Below are 26,780 nucleotides of genomic sequence, written 5' to 3' on the forward strand. Positions count from 1 at the left end.
ACATGTCTGATATGAATTCTATCTGACGCGTAACCCCTGTGTGGTCGGCAACCCACAGGTTGAGGAAGCACCGATTTAAGAGCAACATGAACAAACAATCTTCCTGTTGTCCCTCTTTCCACCCGCTTGGCCATTCTTTGGGTATTTAATTAGCTGGGTCATCACATGTCCCTGTGTTTCTGATGGTTTGTAGATCACTGCAAAAAAAAAAAAAAAATGCTGCAAACATTCCTCTGGTAGACCTCGATGAATCAGAAACAGTTAAATATGAGGCGAATTCTTTAGTGTTGTGATGCCGTCTCAGGGGACTGTTACAGGACAGAGGCAAACTTACTACTTGCCGTGTATAACTGGCTACTTTCTAACTAGTATGTCTACTCTTGTCTCTGCATATAATTTGTGAGCCAGCTTGCCAGCAGAATCCTGGCTCTAGAGACATTTGGGATGGTTTTCTTCTGCTTGATACAATTGATCGCAGCGGGGTGGGGGGGGGTGGGGGGGGGGCGGGCCTTGCACAGGCCTGCTACTTAAGAACAAAGCAGGAGCCTGGTGTGGTGGTGGCACAAGCCTTTAATCCCAGCACTCGGGAGGCAGAAGCAGGCGGATTGCTGTGAGTTCGAGGCCAGCCTGGTCTACAAAGTGAGTCCAGGACAGCCAAGGCTACACAGAGAGACACTGTCTCGAAAAACCAAAATAATAATAATAATAATAATAATAATAATAATAATAATAATAATAAATAAAAATAAGAAACGAAACAGGATTAGCTTGGGCTGCAATGTGAGTTTAGGGCTAGCCTGGGCAACTTAGACTCTATCTCAAAAAGGGAACAGAGGGCTGGAGTTGCGGCCTGATGCCAGAGCTCTTACTTGGCATGTCTGAAGCTTCAGATTCAAGCCTTGTACACCCCCCCCCATGTGTGAATTAATATTAAAAAGACAAACTTGAGCTGTCGAGGCACCTATCAAGGGAATGGGTTCTGAACCAGCAATGAACTACAACATGACTCCAATAGTCACACTGCAGGAAGAACATGTCTGGATAATTGTCTTTCCTAAGACAGGATCTCTCTATGTAGTCCTAGCTGTCCTACAATTCAGTACGTCGTAGACCAGGCTGCCCTTGAACTCATAGAGATCCTCCTGCCTCTGTCTCCTGAGAAGCTAGGATTAAAGGCGTGCACCACCATGCCTTGCTTTTAAATGTGTAGCCCAGACTGGCCTCCATGTGGTGAGCTCCTCCTGCCTTGGCCTCTTCAGAAGATGCTACCAGTGCGGGCCGCCACAACCAGCTTGGGTGACTTTTTTTTTTTTGTTTATGTATGTATTATAAAAGGGTATGCTTTTAAATGCCACAAGGGAAAATATTTAGTGTAGAGTTAAAGCCCGGGCTTCGCGATTTCCCAAAGTTTACAGGATGTAAAGGTTGTGTGATGCTGAGTAACCAGGAAGTAGTTTTGGTTGAAGAGATAACTAATTTGCATGAGGTCCCTGGTAATGCTGCATCCCCGCCTCCGCCCCGCCCCCGCCCCGCCCCCCACATGTACATTGGTCCATTGCTGAAGCTGCTTCCTTCTTCCTTGGAATGCTCTGTGACGGATGCCTTATAAGGCTATGAGCTCCTGTGTATAAGGAGTTGGTAACTAAAATGTTGTAGAAAGCGCTCAGCTCTGTATCCCTTGGGGTGTGCCTCTCCCCGGAGGGCCCACCACCTACCCTGGGCAGGGAACGCTTGCCACTCTCCAAGTACCTCAAGTCACTTGCTCTCCCTGGGCCTCCCATCCTCCCCTGGAGGCAGGAGGGCCTCCACTGGTTAAGTCGAAGAGCTCTTGTGGAGCTTGAGACTTGCAGCAGGTTGTGCTAGAGTGAGGGATTAATTAATCTTAGGGGCGATTCCAGGGTACATAGAGTTAAGAGTATAGACTTTTAAAAAGCAAGCTTGGCATTTGGGGTGTAGCTCAGCAGTAGTGGCCCTGGATTCAATTCCCAGCACTGCGAAGGGAAACAGGTCCCTGTGTGCGTGTGCTAGCTGTGTATAGTATTGAAATAGACAAGGAATTTACATTCAGACGCTTAGGTCTGAGCCTGAGTACTTCTTTACTTCTAGGGGCCGGAGGGACGGCTCACAGACTGAGTACTTACTGCTCCTGCAGAGGACCAGGAACCAGTTCACAGCCCCCCACATTGGGCAGCTCACACCTGTCTGTAACCCCAGTTCCAGGGTGTCTGTTGCCCTCCCTTGGCCTCCAGGAATACTGTGCATGAAGTCATACAGACGTGCACACAAAAGAGAACAACTGCATCTTCTTCTTTTCAGTCTGTTTTGTGCAGCGTTCGGGCCACCTCAAGGGACTCTGGGAAATTGTAAAGACAAGTTCCTGTTATTTGTCATGTAGTCTGGGGACTGCATTAGCTCCCTAACCTTAGGAAGCCATGTGGCAGAGGTTGTTTTCTCTGTGTGACGGTGTGTCTATGGTGGAACCAAAGGTTTCACGCCTACAAGTTGTGTCAACAGGTTCTAAACACAATGTTTGTAAATAAGTAAAAAAAAAAAAAAAAAATTAAAGATGCTGTGCAGTGGGTGGGAGGGAAGAATGGGAGGATACAAGGGATGGGATAAACATTGAGATGTAACAAGACTAAATTAATAAAAAAAAAAAAGATGCTATGCAGGGAAAGGCACCTTCAAATGACTCTATCAGTTTGCAATTTTCCACAATATCTTTAATTTTGGGGTGGATGTGTACATCCCATCACAGACCAACTCTCAAATAGATTCTAATGCAAAAAAAAAAAAAAAAAAAAAAAAGAGTTCAGAGACGGTTCCAGGCTGTAGGTGTGTGTGTTTTCTTCTGCAGTACAGTTGTACTCAGCCTTTAATGCTGGGACCTTGGCGACACAGACCAAATGCAGTTTTTTTGTGTTTCTTGAGAAAAGAACCTGTGATGGCGGAACAATATATATATATATATATTTCTGGAAAGATACTTCTATCTCATTTTGTGGAGGTTTCTGGGTGTTTTCCCTGCAGGACTGCCAGAAAGAACTCCCTAGTTCTGTAGTATTTGAGAATATTAAGACCTTAAGTTTATATAACCTATGTAAAGACTCAAAATGGCAGCTCCTGTTGTCAAGTGATGTTGAAGTCTTTTGAATACTCCGGTGCCAGAGCGAATAGTTGAGTGTTGCCTGCGTGGATATATTTGGATGTGTACGTGTTAGCTGTGTGGAAGAGATCTATAAGATACACCGAAATGAAAATATTTAAGGCAGTGAGATATGAATGATGTCTTTTCAATATTTTTGTTTAACGTCATATTGTTTTTACAATAAAACTTTAAATGCTATTACCGTCTGGAAAATGTTTTATGTTGTTCAAATGTAAGCTTTAACAATCAGGCTGCCTAACTGGGCATGGTGGTACAAACTTTGTTCCTTTTGTCTTTTTGAAACAAAGTCTCTGTCTTAGTTACTGATCTGTTGCTGTGAAGAGACACCATGACCACAGCAACCCTTAAAAAAAAAAAGAAAGCATTGGCCCTGGCAGGTGGTGGCCCACGCCTTTAATCTCAACACTCGGGGAGGCAGAGGCAGGTGGATTGCTGTGAGTTTGAGGCCAGCCTGGTCTACAAAGGGAGTCCAGGACAGCCAAGGCTACACAGTGAGAAGAAGAAGGAGGAGAAAAAAGCAAGCAAGTAAGCATTTAAGTGGGGACTGTTTACAGTTTCAGAGGGTTAGTTTTATGATTAAAAAAGAGAATAAGAACCGGGCATAATGACACACGCCTTTAATCCCAGCACCTTTAATCCCAAGGAGGCAGAGGCAGGTGGATCTCTGTGAGTTCGAGACCAGCCTGATCTACAAATCAAGTCTAGGACAGCCAAGGCTGCACGGGAAACACTGTCTTGAAAAACAAACAAACAAAAAAGATAATAAGATGCCAGGCAACAAATAATAGATGAGAGAGAGAGAGAGAGAGAGAGAGAGAGAGAGAGAGAGAGAGAGAGAGAAAGAGGGGTGAGGTAGGTCGGGCCGTTTATATACTAGGTAGGGCCACGCCCCCATGGCAGGTAGGCAATGACATCACAGGTAGGCGGACTGAAGCAGAATCCTAACAGTTCATGGTCATCGTGTTGGAAAGCAGGCAAGCATGGTGCTGGAGCAGTAGGAGAGAGGGGGAGGGGGAAGGAGGGAGGGAGCGAGCGAGGGAGGGAGGGAGCGAGCGAGGGAGGGAGGGAGGGAGGGAGCGAGGGAGGAAGTGAAGGGGAAGGGAGAGATAGACTCTGGGCCTGCCTTTTAAAATCTCTGATCCCACCCCCCAGGGACACACCTCCTCCAACAAGGCCACACCTCCTAGCCCTACAGAAACAGTTTATCAGCTGGGGACTGAGCCTGCTTGCGCCATTCTCATTCCAACCACAGCAGTTTCTCTGCACAGACTTTGCTGTCATGGAATCTACTGTGCAGACCAGGCCTGCCTCTGCCTCCCTACTGAGGGCTGGGATTAAAGGTGCGCACCACCATGGCAGCACACCTGGTTTGGTACACACAAATCCACGCGCTTCAGAGGCTGCCAGATGTCTGGGCTCCAAGGCCAGAGTGCTGAGATGACAGGGTGCGCACCACCATACCTGGCTTGTCTTCTTTTTCTTCATTTTTCTCCCCCCCCCGAACCCCCACCCCGCCCCACTGCTGGAGAGTGTAGCAAGGCTTTGCATATATACTAGGAAGGTTTTCTACCGTTTTTAGGATCTCATGGAGAAGTCGCCGGGAGCAGTGGGTACAGGCCGATGGTCACAGCACTTGGTGGGTGGGGGCAGAAGGGCTAGTGTTCAAAGTCTATAATGGTGTCTTGGAGGCCAGGCCGAGCTGCGGTGAGATACCATCTCAAAATAAATAAATAATAAATAAAATGGAAGAGAAAAGAACAGGGGTGGGGGGTGATCATTTAAAAATGGACTGGAGAGATGGCTCAGCGTAAAGCTGAGAGCAGTGATTGCTCCTGCAGAGGAGCCAAGGAGTGCTTCTCAGTACCTACTTAGGGCAGCTCAAACTGCCTGTGGTTCCAGTTTGGGAGACTCTGGTGCCTTTTTCTGGCCTCTGTAGACACCCACCCATACATACAATCTTAAAAAATAATTATAGGGGGGCTGGAGAGATGGCTCAGAGGTTAAGAGCACTGACTGCTCTTCCAAAGGTCATGAGTTCAATTCCCAGCAACCACAGGGTGGCTCACAATCATCTCTTCTGGCCTGCAGGCAGAATGCTGTATACATAATAAATAAATAAATCTTTAAAAACATAAGTATAGGAGGACAAAATATGCTGCCACCATTCTTATCATTTATTATACTATATTAAAAGTCCTAATAAAATAAAATAAAACAATTAAAATAAAACAAAAGTCCTTAGAAAGCTGGGGTACTGGTGGCACACGCCTTTATAATCCCAGCTCTTGGGAGGCAGAGGCAGGCAGATATCTGTGAGTTTGAGGCCAGCCTGGTCTAAGAAGCAAGTCCAGGACAGCCAAAGCCACACAGAGAAACTTCTCTCAAAAAACCAAAAGAGCCGGGCAGTGGTGGCGCACGCCTTTAATCCCAGCACTTGGGAGGCAGAGGCAGGCGGATCACTGTGAGTTCGAGGCCAGCCTGGTCTACAAAATGAGTCCAGGATAGTCAAGACTACACAGAGAGACCCTGTCTCACAAAAAAAAAAAAAAAAAAAAAAAAAAAAAAAAAAGAAAGAAAGAAAGAAAAAGAAAAAAGAAAAAAGAAAAGAAAGAGAAAAAGAAAAAGAAATCCTATAAAGTATATACACAAACTTTTCCATATCTAGATAAAACCCTACTTACACCTTAAAGTGAAAGCCAGTTATGCTTTTCAAAAACCAAAAACAAAAAAAAAACATACATAGGCCTGGAGAGATGGCTCAGCAGTTAAGAGCACTTACTGCTCTTTCAGAGGTCCTGAGTTCAATTCCCAGCAACTACATGGTGGCTCACAACCATCTATAAAGTGATCTGATGCATACTGTATACATAATAAATAAATCTTTTAAAAAAACATACATATAAAATTTTTTTAAAGTCCTTTTATACTCCCTACTCACTTAACTTAGAATCATTATGTGACTAGACCTGAAGGTCTTGTTTATTGTTTTTTTCTTTTTGAGACAGTTTTTCTGTTTAGCCCCTGGCTGTCCTGGAATTCACTCTGTAGACCAGGCTGGCCTTGAACTCAGAGATCTGCCTGCCTTTGCACCCCTAGTGCTGGGATTAAAGGTATGTACCACCATGCCCAGCTCCTGAAGATTTTTAAAATTTTATTCTTTGGTATGGTATTTTTTTTCTTTTCTTTTAACTAAATATAAGAAATTCTCCAGCCAGGTGTGGTGGCATATGCCTGTAAGCCCAGCACTCAGGAAGGCAGAGGCAGGCAGATCTCTGTGAGTTCAAGGACAGCCTGGTCTACAAAGTGAATCTAGGACAGCTAAGGCTACACAGAAAAAACCCAGAAGCATTAAGACTCACATGGTATATAGTCACTTATATTTGGACACTAGGCCAAAAAGGATGTCCCATGAAAATTTTCGCTTACCAGGAGATTGGGATAGATGTAAGGACATCCTATTGGGACTCTAGGTAAGAGAAAATATAGGAGAATGGGGAAATAGAAGGATCCAGAGGGTCCTAGAAACCTACAAGAAGAACATTGTGATGGTCAGATCTGGACCCAGGGGGGTCTGCTCAAACTACTGCACCAACCAAGGACAATACAAGTAGCAAACATCGAACCCCTACTCTGATCTAGCCAATGGACAGGACATTCTCCACAGTTATGTGGAGTGTGGGGACTGACTCTGACATGAACTCTGGTGCCCCATATTTGATCACCTCCTCTTGGTGGGGAGGCCTGGTGGCACTCAGAGAAAGAATAAGCAGGCTACCAAGATGAGACTTGATAGCCTATGACCATATAGTGAGGGAGGAGGGCCCCCTCAGTCACAGACATAGGGGAGGGGAATAGGGTGAAAGCGGGAGGGAGGAAGGGAGGAACGGGAGGATACAAATGATGGGATAACAATTGAGTTGTAATCTGAATAAATAAATTTTTAAAAAGAAAAAAAAATTCTCCAGCAGAAACTAACTGGGTTTCTTAAAATTCAAATTCAATTCTGACAGCTTCCTTTTGGAACGAGTGTCAGGCTAAGGGCTCAGTGTGACAAAGACGCTGCCTCCGCCAGGCTCCGATAACAAGCGTGACCTGTGCTTCTGCCTAGGTTCTCACAACCTTCCACTTTAGGTTTGTGAAGGATGTTGACACTAACATGGAATCGCTTATGTCAAACATTTAGCACAGCTCCTCGTGCTGTGGTGGACCCCAACCATAAAATTGTTTTGTTGTTACTTCATAATTGCACTTTTTGCTGCTGTTATGAATGGTAAGGTAAGTATGTGATATGCACTGCTGTTCGGTCACTTGGGGAGGGGCTTTCCTGGTGCTCTAGCCCCAAGTCACCTCATTATGTAATGTCAGGTGTTTTCAAAGGCACTTACTGTAAATAACAAGACACTTTTATTACTTCCAGACTCTCTAAGGGGAAGAGATAGATAAAGACAGAGATAGAAACTGACAAGGCGTTTTTCGTGGGGGGACCTTGAAAACAAGCACTCTGATTCCTGTCCTTGGGCAACATTAGGTTATCATGTGTCCTTGGAGACAGGTGTCAGTCACTCTAAGAAACCTGCTCCCACAGCCTGAAGAAACAGGCTGCACCCACTGCAGCTCTCTCCCTGGGACAGAGTTAGGAAGCTGTCTGGTAACAGGAAGTGTAGGGATAAAGATGGAGCCGAGATTGAGGGAAGGGCAAACCAATGACTGGCCCAATTTGAGGCCCACCCGTGATAGCCAATCCCTGTAATTTTTGTTTGTTTCTTTTCTTTTTTCTTTTCTTTTTGGAGACAGGGTCTCTCTGTGTAGCTTTGGCTGTTCTGGACTAACTTTGTAGACCAGGCTGGTCTCGAACTCACAACGATCTGCCTGCCTCTGCCTCCCGAGTGCTGGGATTAAAGGCGTGCGCCACCACTGCCCGGCTCCTACCTCTGCTTTCTTATGCTCTCCACCTGACCCAGGCAAGGCCCTTTCTCCAATAATTCATAATTTATATGCCTCCTTTCTTTTTTTTGGCTTTTTCGAGACAGAGTTTCTCTGTGTAGCCTTGGCCATCCTGGACTCACTTTGTAGACCAGGCTGGCCTCGAACTCACAGCGATCCGCCTGCCTCTGCCTCCCGAGTGCTGGGATTAAAGGCGTGCGCCACCACGCCCGGCTTATGCGTCCTTTCTTTAATGAGCCAATTTGTGCTTCCCTCATCCTTCTTCTAAGACAGGGTTTTCTCTGCGTAGCCCTGGCTTCCCGGGAACTCACTCTGTAGACCAGGCTGCCTTTGAGCTCCACCTGCCTCTGCCTCCCGAGTGCTGGGATTAAAGCGCTACCACACCTGGCTACTTTTTCCCCCTTATGGTTAACAACTAGAAGCAATCTTGGTTTTATGGGCAGTTCTGTCCTTGCTGGAGGCCAGTAATTCCAGAAGTGTTTAAGAAACACTGATTTGAGTGCATGCATGATGATGCATGCACCCACGCTTTCACACACACACATGAATGCAACACCCATGGAGGACAGAAAAAGGCATTGGATCCCTGGAGCTCGGGTAACCGATAGCTGTGAGCTGCCCAATATGGGTGCTGGGGACTGAACTCAGGTTCTCTGTAATGAGCATACATATTCTTCATTGCTGACCCCATGGCTCCGTCCCCCTACTCATTGTTCTCATTCTTTTCTTCTAGGATGATGGTGATGATGATGATGGTGACGATGATGGGAACGATGATGGTGATGATGATGGTGATGATGATGATGGTGATGATGGTGGTGATGATGAGCGTGGTGATGATGATGATGGTGATGATGGTGATAGTGATGATGGTGATGATGGTGATGATGGTTATGATAGTGATGGTGATGATGGTGGTGATGGTGGTGATGATGAGGGTGGTGATGATGGTGATGATGATGGTTATGATAGTGATGGTGATGATGATGGTGATGATGATGGTGATGATGATGGTGATGGTTATGATAGTGATGGTGATGATGATGGTTATGATAGTGATGGTGATGATCGTGGTGATGATGAGGGTGGTGATGATGGTAGTGGTGGTGGTGATGATGAGGATGAGGATGGTGATGATGGTGATGGTGGTGGTGATGATGAGGATGAGGATGGTGATGATGGTGATGATGATAGCGATGATGATGAGGAGGATGGTGATGATGGTGATGAGGATGGTGGTGATGATGATGATGATGATGATTTTGTGTGTCTCTGTGTGCATGTGTGGAAACTGGAAAATAACCAGAAGGAGTTGGTTCTTTCTTTCCACCACATAAATGGCGGGGATCCAAATTGGATCATTGGGTTTGGCAACAAGCACTTTTACCTTCTGGACCACGTTGCAGGCGCCCCCTGTGAAGCTGGCTGGCAGCTGTGAGGGGTGGGGAGGCAACAGCTCAGTGCAGACACTCAGATGCCTGAGGCAACTGGACTGACCAGGATTAAACCCTCGCAGGAGGCCCTTGGCCACAACCCTTCCCCTGAGTCCTGTATCTGCTCTACAGGGGCCCCACCCTTTCCTTTTAAGCTCCCAACTATGACCCTAGAAAGTCCTTTGGAAAAGCCCCACTGTCCACGAAATTCATTCTTCAAGTTCCCGGAATGAAGGACCAGGAAGCCTGGGGCCCCACGTGGCTTTGATGGCTCTTGGTTTTCCAGGACCCCAGCCACTGAGCTCCGGCTCCCCTGGGGCCCTCGCCTTCCCCTCTGCCAGACAAGGGGACTAAGGCACATCTCCTTCACCTTCTCCTGTTACTAGGGAATCTGGTATTCTCTTTTGACTTCTTAGCCTCATTAATAAGAGAAGAGTTTAAAAATGGACTGACTCCGAGGGGAGCTCAAGGGCAACCTTCTCAGTGTTTGAGAGAAGAAAAGAAAAGGGGCAGGAAGAGGGAGAGACAAAGTTATGTCCTCAAAATGCTGTGTACCTCTATCACTACCTATCTGTCATCTACTTGTCTGTCACCTAGTATGTGTGTATGCATGTGTGTGAGTGTGTGTGTATATGCATGTGTGAGTGTGTGTGTATATGCATGTGCGTATATGTGTATATGCTTGTGTGAGTGTATGCATGTGTGTGTGTGTATATGCATGTGTGTACTGTTTATGTGTGAGTGTGTGTGGGTGTGTGTATATGCTTGTGAGAGTGTATGCATGTGTGTGAGTGTGCATATGCATGTGTGTACCGTTTATGTGTGAGTGTGAGTGTGTGTATATGCTTGTGTGAGTGTATGCTGTGTGTGTATATGCATGTGAGTATGTGTGAAGGCCATGACACATCTGTGGAGCTCAGTCCAATTACAGAGTCAGTACTCTCCCTCTGCTGTGTGGCAGTTTGAGGGCAATTTTATTAAAGTTTATGAGAAAAACAGCAGGACAGGCAAACTGTAACCTTGACAGCTGTCAGTAGGAGGAAGAGGAAGGAGGAAAGCCATGCCACACACAAGGCAAGAGGGTGTGTAGCCTCAGAGGGAGTAAGAAAGTCCAGAACACAGGAGAAGACGTGCCTACGCTTTAGCCAGTGTCTAAAAGAAAGACAAAAGACTATAAGTGAAGAGAAAGGGAAAAAATCCTAATATTCAGAACAGTTGGAGGCTCTGCAAGCAACTGCACGGGAGTATAGTTTTAGGGGAGGTTAAGCACACTGTCTCATTAAAGGGATTCCTCCCCTCCCTTTAGCACGTCCTCTGGTGAGCCAGCCTTCCTGAGGGGTGGTCTCCTCCAGCTGGATTAACTCTTAAAGACGGAGAGGCAGGCTGGAGAGACGGCTCAGAGGTTAAGAGCCCTGACTGCTCTTCCAAAGGTCCCGAGTTCAATTCCCAGCAACCACATGTTGCCTCAGAACCATCTATAACAAGATCTGTATACACAATAAATAAATAAATCTTAAAAAACATGCCTAAAAAGATTAAAAAAAAAAAAAAAGAAAGAAAAGAAGGAGAGGCAAGGAGAGTATGTAATGTTCTATTCTCAGGAGCAGATCAGAATGTCAGATCTCTACCCAGGGCCAGAGGCAAATTGTGTGTGTGTGTGTGTGTGTGTGTGTATGTGTGTTTGTTTGTTTGTTTTGTTTTTGTTTTTTGAGACAGGGTTTCTCCAAGTAGTCCTGACTGTCCTGGACTCTTGCAGACCAGGCTGGCTTGGAACTCACTCTGTAGACCAGGCTGGCTTTGAACTCATAGAGCTCCACCTGCCTATGCCTCCTGAGTGCTGGGATTAAAGGCGTGCGCCACCACCGCCCGGCACATTTTTTATTCTTTTGACCAGAAGGAAATAGCTTTTCCTTAATGGACCTCCACAGACCCCCTAACACTCACCCTCAATGACCCACGTTTACTGTAATAGTTCTCCTCAAGAGACCCTAAAGTAATTTAGGAGACAAGATGAGTTAGAAAATAGATATACCCTGTAACAGGCATTTGCCAATTTATGGGTTCTTCCACCCATCTTTCAAACCCATAGATAGGAGAAGAAGAAAAAAGGGTAGAGAAGAACGGGGCAATGTTACTGTTAGACTGCTTCTTGCTGATCAGGAGCAAGTTTGAACTTTGCTGTCAGGATATCTAATTTCTCACCTCCTCTTCCTCTTCCTCCTCTTCTTTTTCTTCTTCTTCTTCTTCTTCTTCTTCTTCTTCTTCTTCTTCTTCTTCTTCTTCTTCTTCTTTCTCTTCTTCTCTTCTTCTTCTTCTTCTCTTTCTTCTTCTTCTTCTTCTTCTCACCAACTACTTAACACACCACAACCAACAGCAACCAACAACCCCCCCCCCCCGCCTCCTAGGCCCTAGCATTAATATGCCTTCTGAAAAATTCCCAGAATTCTCTGAATGTCACACGATCATAGAAAAACTATGTCACATGATCACAGAAAAACTATCTGCAGCTGGTGAAACTATGCCTCTGCTAAGGCACGAGGCAAATCACAGTCAGCTATTGCAAAGCAGCCCCATATCCCCACACCTGGGATTAAAATGAAAACATATTCTATAATATCTATGTGTGTGTGTGTGTGTGTGTGTGTGTGTGTGTGTGTGTGTGTGTTTTAAGAAAACTATAATAACCCCCTTCCACCTTGAACCTCTAGTCCTTCTGCCTCTTCCTTCCACGTGCTAAAATCACAGGTGTGAGCTGCCACGCTTGGTTTACTCAGTTAGGGGCTCTACGGTTGTAATAAAACACCACGGCTGTCACAGGGCTCCTATTGCTGTGAAGAGACATCAGGACCATAGCAACTTTTTTGTTTGTTGGTTGGTTTGGTTTGTTGAGACAGGGTTTCTCTGTGTAGCCTGGCTGTCCTGGAACTTACTCTATTGACGAAGCTGGCTTCAAACCCACAGAGACCCACCTGCCTCTGCCTCCTGAGGGCTGGAATTAAGGGCACGCACCACCATGCCTGACAACCATGGGCAACTCTTATAAAGGAAAACATTTATTTGGGCTGACTTACAGTTCAGAGGTTTAGTCCCTTATCATCATTGTACTGGCTGGTATTGTGTGTCATCGTGACATAAGCTAGAGTCATCAGAGAGGAAGGAGCCCCCGTTGAGGAAATGCCTCCATGAGATCCAGCTGTAAGGCTTTTTCTCAATTACTGACCAACGGGGGAGGGCCCAGCCCATTGTGGGTGGTGCCATGCCGGGGCTGGTGGCCCTGTGTTCTGTGAGAAAGCAGGCTGAGGGAATCATAGGAGTATACCATTTCAGCCTTTTGTAAATGGATAAGGGGCGAAGTAGTCATCGTAACTACTTCCTGCTGACAGTAGGGCGGTAATAGGGGGTTTAAAAGGCTGAAATGTTGGTCAGGTTCCAGAAGAACAAGCTGTTGCATTTGCTGTCCAGGGTCTGAGAACGTCTGCAGCTGGGAAGGGCTAGGAGGAACAGCGCAGGTGCAGCTGGCATGATCTATGAGGTTTGGATGAGAGCACTTGTGGGCAGCTGCTTTGATGGCGTCCCAGATGTGGGCAGTCTGGCAGGATACTGGAACATATATGTGGGCAGAAGACAAAGTAGGTTAGAGAGAAAATTCCCTTTGTGTGCAGATTTGAAGGTCTTGGGAGAGGGGGGGGGGGAAGGTTTGAACATGTGGGAACTTCCTTTCATTTTGGCCTAGGAAAGGCTTGAACATGGGAGAGCAAAGAAAAGGTCTGGATATGGGAGCTCCCTTCCATTTTACCCGATTGCTGGCAATAATTAAAAGGGCTTAGTTTTGGATCTGTTTAAGTTTGGTTGCAGAGCCGTGTAAGCTTAGAAGCCCTTAATGTGGGCGCAGAGATTTGAGATTCTCAGAAGGCATCCCACAGGAGCCTGGAGAAGCAGCAAACGGGAAGAGTAGGTAGGAGTCAGTGACCTGTCGGTGCGTCCCCTGAGCAAAGTTTAACTTGATGAGATTGGTACAACTGTTCCAGCAGCTCGTCAGCGCTGGACAGAGACCAAGGGCGTAGCCGGAGAGCAGACATGGTTACCTAGGGCTAGGGTTCCTGACGACCGTGGGGGGGGGGCCGGGGTGAGGTGGGGGGAGGGGACTGGGGAGGGTGATGAACCGCGCTGGTAGAGGGAGCTCTCACCCAAAGGAGCCGGTCCTAGATGAAGAGTTTGGATGTAGGTTCGTAAGAACGACAAGAAGCATTTACATCAACCACAAGAGAAGACTCAACAGTCAGTAGGTGTTGGGTTTAAGAAGGTAGCAATAGTTAGGGGAGAAATCCCACCCTTACAAACAGGAGATAGGTGAGAAACGTAGGCTATTGATTGACAGACAGTACTTAATCGGGACTCCATTGGACCTGAGATGGATTTCCTGTATCTTACAAGAGTCCTTGCTAGTTCATAAAGGGAGATAGATTTTATTATTATTATTATTTTTTTTTTTTTTTGGCTTTTCGAAACAGAGTTTCTCTGTGCTAGCCTTGGCTGTCCTAGACTCACTTTGTAGACCAGGCTGGCCTCGAACTCACAGCGATTCGCCTGCCTCTGCCTCCCGAGTGCTGGGATTAAAGGCATGTGCCACCACCGCCTGGCAAGGGAGATAAATTTTAGACACGTTAGTTTCATCCTTGCTTGAAATCTGCAGTGAAGTACACATTGATAGATGTGCACACGATGTAGGAAAAGGCAGTACACATACAGCAGAGGCTTGGGGAAAACTTTGTGTTAAAAGCACAAACACTCTGAGGTGAGCTTAGGGAAGGCAGAAGCCTTCTGGCCTCTGTGGAGCAGTAACATGGGGGACAGAGAGCTCCTGTAGAGCAGAAGGCAAAAGTTCACATTAGCATCAGTGCACATCATGAAAGAGAGGCTTCTTTCCCATTTAGAAGACTGCATAATTTTAGTACAGTGAGAGACATTTTAAGAAAAAGACAAAGGAAATTTAAAATCTTGGAACTATGACAGGCTCATATAGTGGAAAGTTTTTTATAGTTAGATTCATAAACTAGAGCTCCACTGTTCAGTGTCAATATTTTGAATGGTTAATACAATAATATCATAGCAACAGGAACAAATAAAGTACCCTTTAGACATGTTGACTGACCTTCACAACTTGCATTTATCAACTTAAAACACTTTCTTAGACCTTTTAGTATTTTTTTTTTTTAACCTTAAAACAACTTCTTGGAAGCTATAAGGCATAGGTGAGATTGCTATAAGCAGTCATTGTCCTTAGCTAAAAGAGTGGGAAAGTAGACTGTATCTAGACTTGACAGTTAAAGTTTGGTCTTCTGTCAGGTATAGGTCTTTGGGGTCGGGGGCAAGAGATAGGCGAGTGACAAACAGACCAACTCTGAGGAAGTCTGAGTCCGAGTATATTTTGGAGACGAGCAAGCCAGGTTTATACACACATTTTAAAACGGGTGTGTCTCTTGTGGTTACATTATTTTTCTATACAATTTAAAAATGCAGGATGCAGTGTAATTACATTGTCACTAATCTTGAACAATCATTTATAAGTTATTAGATTGGTATCAGTGTATATGTCCTCTTTATCAAAGATTAATGTTCTCTCATCATGTCAAACATCTGTGAGTCAAGACAGTTTTTTTTTTTTTAGTTCATCCAGCACTATGTGGAGTTTTACTCAAATTTTTATTTGTAAGTCATAATATGAACTATGATTAATTCTTAGCCATGATTTCATTAACAAGTGGAGTGGAATTTAGTGGTAAACTTGACTGAAATGACCATTGGCTGCAGTTTCAAGTAAAGGGTCGTCTAGCAACATAGTTACATCTGATAAGAAAAATAAAAACAAAGATGGAAAGAGAAAACAGTCAGAATGTTTCCAAACAATGAGTGATAGGAGAAAAAAAAGGAGGGGGGACTATAATTAGCTACTCCTGGCAAGAACATTAGACCTGTTTCCAGGAGGCTTTCTCTATGAGCAGGGGTTGTGGCCTTGGTTCTGTGGCAACGTTTGTCACAGAGACTCCACTGGAGGGGTTGTGACAGTGAAGAGAACTGAGAAGGTCAGTAAGTAAGACAAGCCTGTTTGTCTTTTTTTTTTTTTTTTTTTTTAGGTTTTTTGAGACAGGGTTTCTCTGTGTAACAGTCCTGGCTGTCCTGGAACTCACTTTGGCCGGCTCTGTTTGTCTTTTAAATAAGAGATCTAGTATCTAGTAGTCTTAACTAGCTACTGAGTTGACTAGCTATCAAGCTAACATCAGCTGAGCCATCAGTGTCATCAGAGACTTGAGAAGAATAAACTGTAATCTAAAGGAACCTATGTATTCATAAAAATGACAGAGATGACTAGTTAAGTCATATCTCAGTAAATAGACAGTGTCCCAGTTGTCTCCTGTGGCAGCATGGCATGATGGGCAGAGACAGTCTTGCATCAGGCACAGAGGACGAGAGGCTGTTTCTGTGGAAGGTGAACATGGAAGAGACTGACCTCACCTTGTGTTCAGCAACGTGAGACATGACTCTCCAGGTATCTATAGTTTTGTCCACAGCAGATGTTGGGAGCAGTTTTGCTCTGTGGCCAGAAACCACAATCCAGGTTGGAGTCACCTGCCCTTGCGTCCATGTCTCCTGAGACCTTGGGAGCCACTGTTATGATCTGGGATTCTCTGTCACTATAATAAGTTCACATGAGTTCAGCGCCACATTCAGCAGATCTCTGGCAAGTTCGAGGGCTAGCTAGCATTATCTGAGTTAAGTCATCTTTAAATCTAGTTATCTGCTCTAAACTAGACTTTGTAAATACAAAACAGAATGCTGTGATCTCAGGTGAGATGGCTGGTGTAGGGGGGAGGTCACAGTGCTTGCAGCCAAGCCTGATGACCCAAGTTTGCTGCTCAGGACGAACACCGTGGAAGGAGGGAAGTGACACCTGCAAGCTGTCCTCTGAGCTCCACAGGCACCCAGTGGCATTTGCAAATATAAATAAGTAATAGATGTAAAAAAAAAAAAAAAAAAAAAAGTTCCCATAATGACACCTGGGGTTCAGTCTGCAATACATTTAGAAATGAGTTTCAGATGAAGATTCGTGCTTCAGTGCCAAGAGCATCAGTTTAGACATGGGTAGTCGGTTGACTCAAACGCAGGTGGCAGGTGACAGGTGGCAGGTGATATTAGTAGAGCAGGTATTGCCCTCCCACCTCCAGGTGGCTCTCAACCTGTGGCCCCATTTTCTGTTGCTGGAGATGCAGCCAGCGCACAGGCACCTGCATCTTTAGACAGCATGTTAACAGCAACAAAAGCCAACTTAGAAATGGTGTTGGTGGCGCACACCTTTGATCCCTGGGCTCTCAGGAGGCAGAGGCAGGCAGATGTCTGAGTTCTAGGCCAGCTTGGTCTTCATAGCAAGTTCCCTAAAAGCCAAGGCTACATAACAATACTTTCTCAAAACAAACAACAAACAAACAAAAACCAACCCAACCAACAACATAAACTCTGGTTTAGATAGGTGTGATGGGTAGTCACATCTGCAATCCCAGCGATTGGGAGAGTTGGAGACCAGGCTGGGCTGTATAACCAATTCCAGGCCATTCCCTAGATAAATACATGTTTCCAAGAGGCTCAACAGGACACACACACACACACACACACACACACACACACACACACACACACGTTTGTTTTCGAGACAGGGTTTCTCCGTGTAGCCTTGGCTGTTCTGGACTCACTTTGTAGACCAGGCTGGCCTCAAACTCACATCAATCCACCACCTCTTTCTCCCGAGTGCTGGGATTAAAGGCAGGTGCCACCACACCCGGCAAGAGAGACCTGCCTACCTGTCTGTCTGTTCCTGCATTATGTGGTTGCAATACCAACAGAGGTCAGAAATGGGTCTAGGATCATTTGGAACTGGAGTTACAGGAAATTGTGAAGCCCCAGGCATCCCAAAACCTAACAAATAGGTGACCAGTGAGGATGGCATTTGCAAGAGTTGGTGATTAAGAAAGAGCTGTCCAAGGAGAAGGCAAGTCTTCCAGCCACTTAAGTGTTGTAGGAAGGAAAGCTCTGCTAGGGGTGCCCAGGCAATAAAAGCATCTACAACTTAAGACAAACTGCCCCGAGGGACAATAGTCTTTGGACTCACCACAGACATTCAAAACTACAAGGCAGGAAATTCCTAACTTGCCATCTTGTCCATCCATTCGTCCCTTATTATCACGGCTCAAGTGAGTTTGCAAAGCTGTTCTTGGGACTTCCTACTCTAAGAACCCTAAAAAAGGCGACACACCAGATTGATTATCCATGTAGGGGTCAAAGTCCTAGTCACATGGGTTTAGTGGGATGGGAGTGGCACACGACTAGATTTTGGGTTCCACTCCACCCCCCTTCAGCACCTAGGCGACCACAGGAGGGTCACTCCGTCCCAGTCGCTCTCAGGTGACCGCGAAGAGGAGGGCAGAGGGAGGAGGTGCAGTGGCGCGGGGAGCACGCTCCTCCCACCAGCGGACGCCTCACGCCCTCAATTTCATCGGGCTTCGGGACACCGCCGCAAGAGAGAGACCTGAAGGCCGCCGGCCATGAGCGGCCCACTACGATCCGGCCCGAGCAGCTGGCGGCGGGCGGCCACCCTGGTGCTGGCCGCGGGCTGGACCCGCCCGAGACCCGCCGCCCGCGCACCCGCCGACGGCTTCCGGCTGCTTTTACTCCAGCGCTCCCCAAACCAGCGCTTCATGCCGGGCGCGCACGTCTTCCCGGGGGGCGTGCTGGACGCGGCCGACAGCTCGCCCGACTGGCTGCGTCTCTTCGCGCCTCGCCACACACCGCCGAGCTTCGGCCTGGGGCCCTCGCCGCCTCCTCGGCAGCAGCTCCCTCTCCCGGGGCTCTTCCCCAGCGACGCGGACGCCGCGGCGCTGCCTAATGACGTCGCGCTGCGCATCTGCGCCATCCGGGAGACCTTCGAGGAAGCCGGGGTGCTGCTGCTGAGGCCGCGGGGCTCGGCGTCGGCATCGCCGCCGTCGCTGCCGCCGGAGTCTCGGGACCCGGGCCACGCGCTGCCCCCTCCCCCGGGCCTGGCCGAATGGCGCTCGCGCGTGCGCAGTGACCCGCGCGACTTCCTGCAGCTGTGCGCGCACCTGGACTGCACGCCCGACATCTGGGCGCTGCACGACTGGGGCGGCTGGCTCACGCCGTACGGGGCCGGCAGCCGCCGCTTCGACACCGCCTTCTTCCTGTGCTGCCTGCGCGAGACCCCGAGCGTGGAGCCCGACCTGGCCGAGGTGGAGGGCTACGAGGTAGGGGCTAGCGGGATCCCTGGGATGCGCAGTGTCCCCTCCCCCGTCCCCCGCCCGCCCCCCAACTCCATCCCGCATCCCCCAGCTGCTAGTTCTGGGGACTTTAAAATTAACTTCACCACCTAAATCGTTTTAATTCGGTTTTCTAGAGCATATTATAGGATTTCGGTCCCATTAACTTCTCCCGTCTTCATCCCTTCTCGGTCCTTGTCCCCCCCCTTACCCCCCTTTTTACCTTATTTCCCCTTCCATCCTTTTCCCTTTTCTAACTTCTTTCCCCTTCTCTTTCTTCTCCCTCCCTCCCCTAGTTTCAGGCGCAGCCTAGACCCCAAAGTCTTGAGTGTACCCACTACTTCACCTTCATTTAGTCAGATTTTTTTCCATTATTTTCTTCTTGTAAAATAAATAAAACGACCTATTTGAATTTTGCTAGTTTGTTTTGTTTTGGTTTTGGTTTTTCGAGACAGGGTTTCTCTGTGTAGCCTTGGCTGTTCTGGACTCACATTGTAGACCAGGCTGGCCTCGAACTCACAGCGATCCGCCTGCCTCTGCCTCCTGAGTGCTGGGATTAAAGGCGTGCGCCACCACTGCCCGGCCAGTTAGTTTTTTTAGTTAACACTTTTTTCTATGAAATGTCAACTGTAAATAGTGTTTCTGGAAGCTTCCCAGCTAACTGTTCTAGAGGATCTGATGCCCTCTTGTGGCCTCCACAGGCATTGCACATGTGGCACACATGTATATGCACACAGAATGCATACATATAAAAAGTAAATACATATAATCTTAATTTTTAGAATTTTTTTATCATGTTGATATTTCTTTATACCTTTGAACCACTGCTGAGAAAAGGAGAAAAGATTCACAGTGATATATATATATATATATATATATATATATAGTTTGTTTGTTTGTTTGTTTGTTTGTTTGTTTTTGGTTTTCTGAGACAGGGTTTCTCTGTAGCCTTGACTGTCCTGGACTCGCATTGTAGACCAGGCTGGCCTCGAACTCACAGCGACCCGCCTGCCTCTGCCTCCTGAGTGCTGGGATTAAAGTATGATAGTTTTAATTGTCAACTTGTCACAACCCAGAACTCCCAGGTGTGAATTCTTGCTATGCTTCCGTGATGGCGTGGGGAACCTGCTCGCTTCTCTTGTTACTCACAAATGCCTTTTTTCGCCTGTCCTTTCCTTTGAAAACCTGTCCAAAGTCTGGGTGTGGTAGCCCAGACACTGGCTTTCTCCCTCTTTCTCCGACCTAACCCTCACCCCCTTCTAGCCGGTGGCACTTGAAACATCTCCCTTTCTCACCCCGTCTCCCTTCTGCTAGCATCTGCTGAGACTGATAGCTTGTCTGCCCTTTGCTCGCTCTTTTTTTTTTTTTTTTTAAGATTTATTTATTATGTATACAGTGTCCTGCCTGCACATACACCTGCGCACCAAAAGAGGGCACCAGACGTCATTATAGATGGCTGTGAGCCACCATGTGGTTGCTGGAAATTGAACTCAGGACCTTTGGAAAAGCAGCCAGTGCTCTTAACCTCTGAGCCATCTCTCCAGCTCTTTGTTCTTGTAAAATATTAAAATTGTCCTTGAGCTTCTCTTTGAATCTTTTAAATTCATCTTTGTTTGTTTGTTTGTTGTTTTTTGAGACAGGGTTTCTCTGTGTAGCCTTGGCTGTCCTGGACTCACTTTGTAGACCAGGCTGGTCTCGAACTCAGCAACCTGCCCCCCCAAGCGATGGGATTAAAGACGTGCGCCACCACCCCCAGCCAAATTCATCTGAGAGAGAGAGGAGGGGGGGGGAGGGAGAGAGAGAGCACCCTTGATTGAGAGATTGAGATTGATTTAATTTTATGAATGTGAGTGGGGTTTTTGTTGATGTTGTTATGGACCACATTTTCTGTACTTGACTGGTCCTTAAGTTTCTGGGTGCCCGTTGAGCACTGTTTTTAAGTTGTTCAGTGCTGGGTTTTGTTCTGTTCCTTTAAATAGCGGCGTGCTTTTCCTGGCGGGCAGTTACCTTATTAGCAATGTTGTTCAGTTTTGGGACCCTTCTCTGGTCACTCGGGGCCGGGGGCCGGGGGCCGGGGGCCGGGGGCCGGGGTGTGCTCCTACATCCAGTTAAGGCTTTCCCATTGTTTTGGGGGGGAAAGTCTCGGCTCTGGGTGGTTGCTCGTACACAGGTATTTAGTGGAGTTTTAGGCTTCAGGTCTGTGTGGGTCTTCTCAGGCACACTGCTCACCAATTACCGCCCTGTCTGAGCCCCCCCCCCAAATTCCAATCTGTGTCTCCTTGAGTTGCTAAGAGTCCTAGATGCCGCCGCAACCGCCAGTGGTGGGATCTAGGATTCTTATCAACTCAAGGAGACACAGATCAGGATCGCTGTGAGTTCGATGCCAGCCTGGTCTACCAAGCGAGTCCAGGACAGCCAGGGCTACACAGGGAAACCCTGTCTTGGAAACCCTCCCCCGTCCCCATCCCCCCCCCCCCCCAGCCCCGCCCAAAACAAAAAACAAAAAATAAATCCTAGATGCTGCTTAGGTTCCCCAGCAGTTCTGCAGTCTGGGAATGGCTGTAGGCAGAGCCCTGGACAAGGGGTAGGCCTCGCCTCATTGTTTCATTATTTATTTCCGTACTTACAGTTAGGCATTTTTGGTGTCTGAAAATAGATTTTTATTACGTTTACGCATTACGCATGAGTTTAGCTCTCGTGACTGAAAGGACTTGTCTCATTTATTATCATTAATATTTTGATTGGCATTTAATAATTATGAATGGTGGTCGTTATTTAATAGTTGCTAGCCTTATTATGAATAAGTATTACTACTTAATACTTACTGTTTGGTTAGTATTGATTGTCTTTGTTCCTTAACACGCTGTGGAGTCCAGAAGAGAGCGGTGGGTCCCCGAGAACTTGAGTTATGGGTGGTTGTGGGGGTGCTGGGAACACAACTCTGGTCCTCTGGAAGAGCTGTTCCCAAATTCTGATCTGTGTCTCCTTGAGTTGCTAAGAGTCCTAGATGCTGCCGCAGCTCTCCAGCCTCCAGACGGCACTGTGTTACCCAGGCGAGACTTCAGCCCCTGGACCCAGGCGGCTTCCTGCGTTGGCCTCCTGATTAAGCAGGGCGGTAGGTCTATAGCAGTGCCGAGCCCCAGCGTGTTCTTAACACGCTGTCTTGGAGAGATCTCGCGAGGCCTTTGAATGGGTTAGTTTTCCACATCACGTGGGTCCCGTATCCCCATCTAATAAGTCTGTGGACCGATCCCATGAGGCTTCTCCCTTTGCCTCCTGCAGTGGTTATCTCCATCGGAGGCAACCGAATGTTTCCTGTCCAAAGAAATCTGGCTGGCACCACCGCAGTTCTACGAAGTGAGGAGACTTGAAAATTTTGCCTCCCTCTCCGCTCTGCACAGATTTTGTTGGGATCGCCCACGAGAAGTCTCCGAGAGATGGCTGCAGATAATACTCTTAACTGCCGATGGCTCCATCCATCTTCTTCCTGGTAAGTCGCACAGTACCCGTGCTCACTCAAATGGTCACATTTGGCACACCAGCGTGGCTCCATCGCCTAGCAGAGGCAGGAGTTGACTTCCTGTTTTATAGCCTGTGGGGGTGGCCAACCTCTGGCTTGTAGCTTGTAGGACACATGTGCCCCCTGATCGGTATGAATGCAGCCCAGTACAAAAGCATAAGATGCCTTAACCATTTGGGGCCTTTTGTTTGGTTTGGTTTGTTAAGGGTTTTGTTTGTTTGTTTGTTCAGCTGTGGTTCTCAGACGTAAACTTTGTAATGTCAAGACGTCTGCCACACCTGGTAGAATATTAGTTAAAAGAAGGTCAAAGTAGCTGGGCGTGGTGGCACACGCCTTTAGTTGCAGCACTCAGGGAGGCAGAAGCCAGTGGATCTCTGTGAGCTGGAGGCCAGCCTGGTCTGCGGAGAGAGTTCCAGGACAGTCGGGGCTGTTACACAGAGAAACCTTATGTTAAAAAACCAAAGCGGGAGCCGGGCGTGGTGGTACACGCCTTTAATCCCAGCACTCGGGAGGCAGAGGCAGGCGGATCGCTGTGAGTTTAAGGCCAGCCTGGTCTACAAAGTGAGTCCAGGATGGCCAAGGCTACACAGAGAAACCCTGTCTCGAAAAACCAAAAAAAAAAAAAGCCAAGGCGGGGGGGGGGGGGGGGGAGAAAAAAAAAACAAAAACCAAAGGGGGAGAAACAAAAAGAAAAGCAAGAGTCAAAAAATATGCGTATTTCTAGTTTCATTCCTTTACTGTGCCAAGTAGCATGACCAAAAGCAGCCTTGAGGTGGTAGAGGCTTATATGTATCAGATCACAGGTTATAGTTCACCACTGAGGGAAGTGGCGCAGGAACTCGAAGGCAGGCTTTCAGGCACGACACACAGCACTGCCTCCAACCAGAGACGTACTTCTGGAACCGTGGAAGAGTTCTGCTCGCTAGCTGGCTCACCTAGGACTATGCTTAGCTAGCGTTCTTACTCAGTTTGGGACTTACTGACTAGGGGATGGTGCTGCCCACAGTGGGCCGGGCCCACCTACATCAGATTACAATGAGGTCGATCCTTCCACGGGCCACTATGATCTGGGCAGTCCCTCAGTCAAGACTCTTCTCCTCAGGGGACTGTGGTCCTGCTGTCATTGCCCCTGTACTGGCATCGCACGTGTCCCCATAATGCTTATTGTAACTAAAAATTCTGAATTTATAAACACGCACATACATTTCCTAGGCACAGACAAAATTCTTTTCTCGTGTGTTATCTCACTTTTATATTTTTATTTCATGAGAGCTTGTAAACTGCTGTTCTGACAAAGAGTCCTAGAGAGCTGGCTGAGTCAGTAAGATGTTGGCCTGGCAAGTGTCAGGGCCTGAGTCTGGACCCCCTGAGCCAGTGCAAAGAGCCAGGCACGGTGGCAGGCACCCCGTAAACCAGCATTGGAACGGCGGGATGGGAAGCAGAGACAGGCAGATCCACCGAAGTTGATGGGCTAGCTATCCTGGCCTGGAGTTCCAGGCTAGTAAGAAACCCTGTCTGAAACAAGAGGGGGAAAGTTCTGGAGGAACACATGAGGTTGTCTTCTGGCCTCTGTGAGACCTTGCGCTTGCCTACAGTCATGCACACCCTCAGGAGGAGAAGAAACCCGGCTCCCTCGCCCCTCCTCAGACAACGAAACAGGGCCAGCAGTGCCTAGAGGCTGTGCTGTTTCTCAGAGATTCTGAGTTCAGTTCCCAGGACCTACCTTAGGCAGTATACGCACACGTACACATACGCACACACGTACACATACACACACACGTACGCACACATGCACGCATGTGGATTAATAACAAAATAAATGTAAGAGTAAGTTAAAACTAGCAACAAAAAAACCACCGACTCATCTTCAACATGAAACATGTACCAAAACAAACAAAAAACAAACTTTTGGGTCATTAACATGTTGGGGTGTGATCTATCAAACAGGGCTTTGTGGGAATAAATTTTTACAATTTTTCAGGAGATGAGCTGTACGTGAAAGACTCTGACTTCTTGGAAAAGAATATGTTAACTGACAAAAAGACTGAAGAAATTCTGAAGGAAGGCAAAGTGCTTAACCGAATAGTGGTCCGCGGTTCCCACTGCTACGAAATCTACGTGACTCTTCCGTCAACGAACAACTGTGTGTACCCCAAGAACTACAGAGTGGACAGGGCCCGTGTCGCCCACTTGTGAGCCGTCCTACTTAACCGACTGCTAACAGAGGAGGAGGAGGAGCAACTGACCTGGTCTAAAGTCTAAGGAACGTGCCAATAAAAGTCTCCGTGAGCTGTGTCCTGTGTCACATGCGTTGTGGGAGCCGCTGCCGTTCTTCAAAGTACACAGCAAGCCATGAGTATAAAGTGCATGAAGGATTAGCCCAGCACGGTGGTGGCCTTTAATCCCAGCACTTGGGAGGCAGAGGCAGGCGGATCTCTGTGAGTTCGAGGCCAGCCTGGTCTACAAAGTGAGTAGACTACACAGAGAAACCCTGTCTCTGGGAGTGGGGATGGGGAGTGTATTAAGTATTAAAGATCTTGTTACCAAGATAAACAGTCTCACAATGGCTGTTTTACTAGCTTGAACATTTAAAAAGGGGTGTCCTGGCATTTTCTAACTGTCCCTTGTATTAGCAGGTTTCCTGGTCTGCGGTGGAGATTGCGCCCCAGACCTCTCAGGCTTTCGGTAGGAGTTAGTTCAGAGGCACCTAGTGAGGCAGGGTTAAGGTTTGGATGTGAGATTATCCTTACTCGATAACGGAGCCTGTAGCACTGTTTTGGCAGGTTGTGAAAACCGAAAGGCCGGCTTTAGCTGAGGTGGGGATGGTGAGGGTGTCTTGGGGGATTGAGTCCCACCTCTCAAGAGTTCTCTGTTTCCTGATGTGAGAACAGGCTGCCTCAGGTGTCTGTCTCCATGAACGACATGCTTTGTTTCTGTCAGGCATTTGACCACAGTAAGGAAAGTGTTAGTGCAAAGAAACAGTGATTGAGACATCATTCAGAGTGACATCAAGGGCCACATATTCAACTTGATAATTAACGTACATGTTTGGATTAAAACAAAATGGGCGTGTGTGTGTGTGTGTGTGTGTGTGTGTGTGTGTGTGTGTGTGCTTAAGTGTTTGGCCTGCATGTATACCTGTGTGAGGGAGTCAGATCCCTTGGAACTGCAGTTACAGACAGCTGTGAGCTGCCATGTAGGTGGCTGGGAATTGAACCTAGGTCCTCTGGTGATGTCCTATGTGGCGTCCACACTGCTCAGAGCTCCGGGGAAGCTTGTTCTAGAAGATCCGGGTCGCAGCACAGAGGACTAGAAAGAACAGGGTCGTAGGCCAGTGTGTTCTATGCCGCTAAGCTGTGAGAAAGCGAGGCAGCTGCTCCCCAGGAGAGGGAGCTGGCAGGAAGGATTCCAGGTTCTCCCGCCTCTCCTCAGGGATGCTCCTCCTAGGCTGGAGAGAGTGCAGAGGTAGCCAAGAAACAAAGAGCTAAGCTTTAATGCATCCTAAGTGTCATACATTCGGTGTAAAAGAAAGAATCAGGCCGGGCGTGGTGGCGCACGCCTTTTTAATCCCAGCACTTGGGAGGCAGAGACAGGCGGATCGCTGTGAGTTCGAAGCCAGCCTGGTCTACAAAGTGAGTCCAGGACAGCCAAGGCTACACAGAGAAACCCTGTCTTGAAAAACCAAAAAAAAAAAGAAAAAAAGAAAAAAAAAGAAAAGAAAAGAATCAGAGCTCAGCCAAGAAATTAAAGGGACCAACAGGGAAGAGAGACAAAGAAATGACAAAAGGACTTTCCCCCTCGGGGGACCCCAGGTTTCAAACCTGGGATTGCAAAACGAAAGGGCGGGTCCCAGGCTATCGCTTCTGCTTACAGTAAATTTTCTGAGAGCCTGTCTCAGGAACAGGGTCACTGGTTAACTCAGAGGCAGCTTGGAAGTGTGGAAACAAAACCAGGTCTGTGACACCTTTTTGCTAAATGGTCTTTTGTGGCCATATTGCTGGGGAAACCGATGGTGATTGTAGGCGTAGATTTTTCAAAACCTATTTTATTTAGGGTCCTTTTTAAAAAAAAAAAAAATTAGTTATTATGTATACGGTGTTCTGCCTGCCTGCTAAAAGTAGGCACCAGATCTCAGTGTTCTGCCTGCAGGCCAGAAGAGGGCATCAGATCACATTATAGATGGCTTTGAGCCACCATGTGGTTACTAGGAAACTCACGACCTTTGGAAGAGCAGCCAGTGCTCTTAACCTCTGAGCCACCTCTCCAGCCTTACTTCAGGGTTCTTAAACACTTCAACTTCACTTCTAGCCCACAAACCAGAGGAAGAGGAAAAAATTAAGAATGTTCACAGGAAAAAGGGTTTGTGGACCTGTTTAGATGTAGTTCTTCGGGCC

General features: G+C 47.3%; 1 protein-coding gene across 1 annotated transcript; it reads left to right on the forward strand.

The window, feature by feature from the left end:
- Positions 1 to 18,029: 18,029 nt before the first annotated feature.
- On the forward strand, positions 18,030 to 24,776 carry Nudt19 (nudix hydrolase 19). Its single transcript, XM_051162185.1, has 3 exons — positions 18,030 to 18,854; positions 22,149 to 22,356; positions 24,368 to 24,776. The coding sequence occupies exons 1-3, from the start codon at positions 18,141 to 18,143 to the stop codon at positions 24,580 to 24,582; spliced, it is 1,137 nt and encodes a 378-aa protein (XP_051018142.1). The 5' UTR covers positions 18,030 to 18,140; the 3' UTR covers positions 24,583 to 24,776.
- Positions 24,777 to 26,780: the final 2,004 nt, after the last annotated feature.

The sequence above is a fragment of the Acomys russatus genome, chromosome 19 (assembly GCF_903995435.1).
Source record: "Acomys russatus chromosome 19, mAcoRus1.1, whole genome shotgun sequence".
Taxonomy (NCBI): domain Eukaryota; kingdom Metazoa; phylum Chordata; class Mammalia; order Rodentia; family Muridae; genus Acomys; species Acomys russatus.

What these genes read in the sequence shown, in the direction of transcription:
- Nudt19 (XM_051162185.1), top strand. Translation starts at nt 18,141, where the DNA reads ATGAGCGGCCCACTACGATCCGGCCCGAGCAGCTGGCGGCGGGCGGCC. An exon ending in CCGAGGTGGAGGGCTACGAG is followed by an intron (nt 18,855 to 22,148) that starts GTAGGGGCTAGC and finishes TGCCTCCTGCAG; the next exon opens with TGGTTATCTCCATCGGAGGC. An exon ending in CTCCATCCATCTTCTTCCTG is followed by an intron (nt 22,357 to 24,367) that starts GTAAGTCGCACA and finishes ACAATTTTTCAG; the next exon opens with GAGATGAGCTGTACGTGAAA.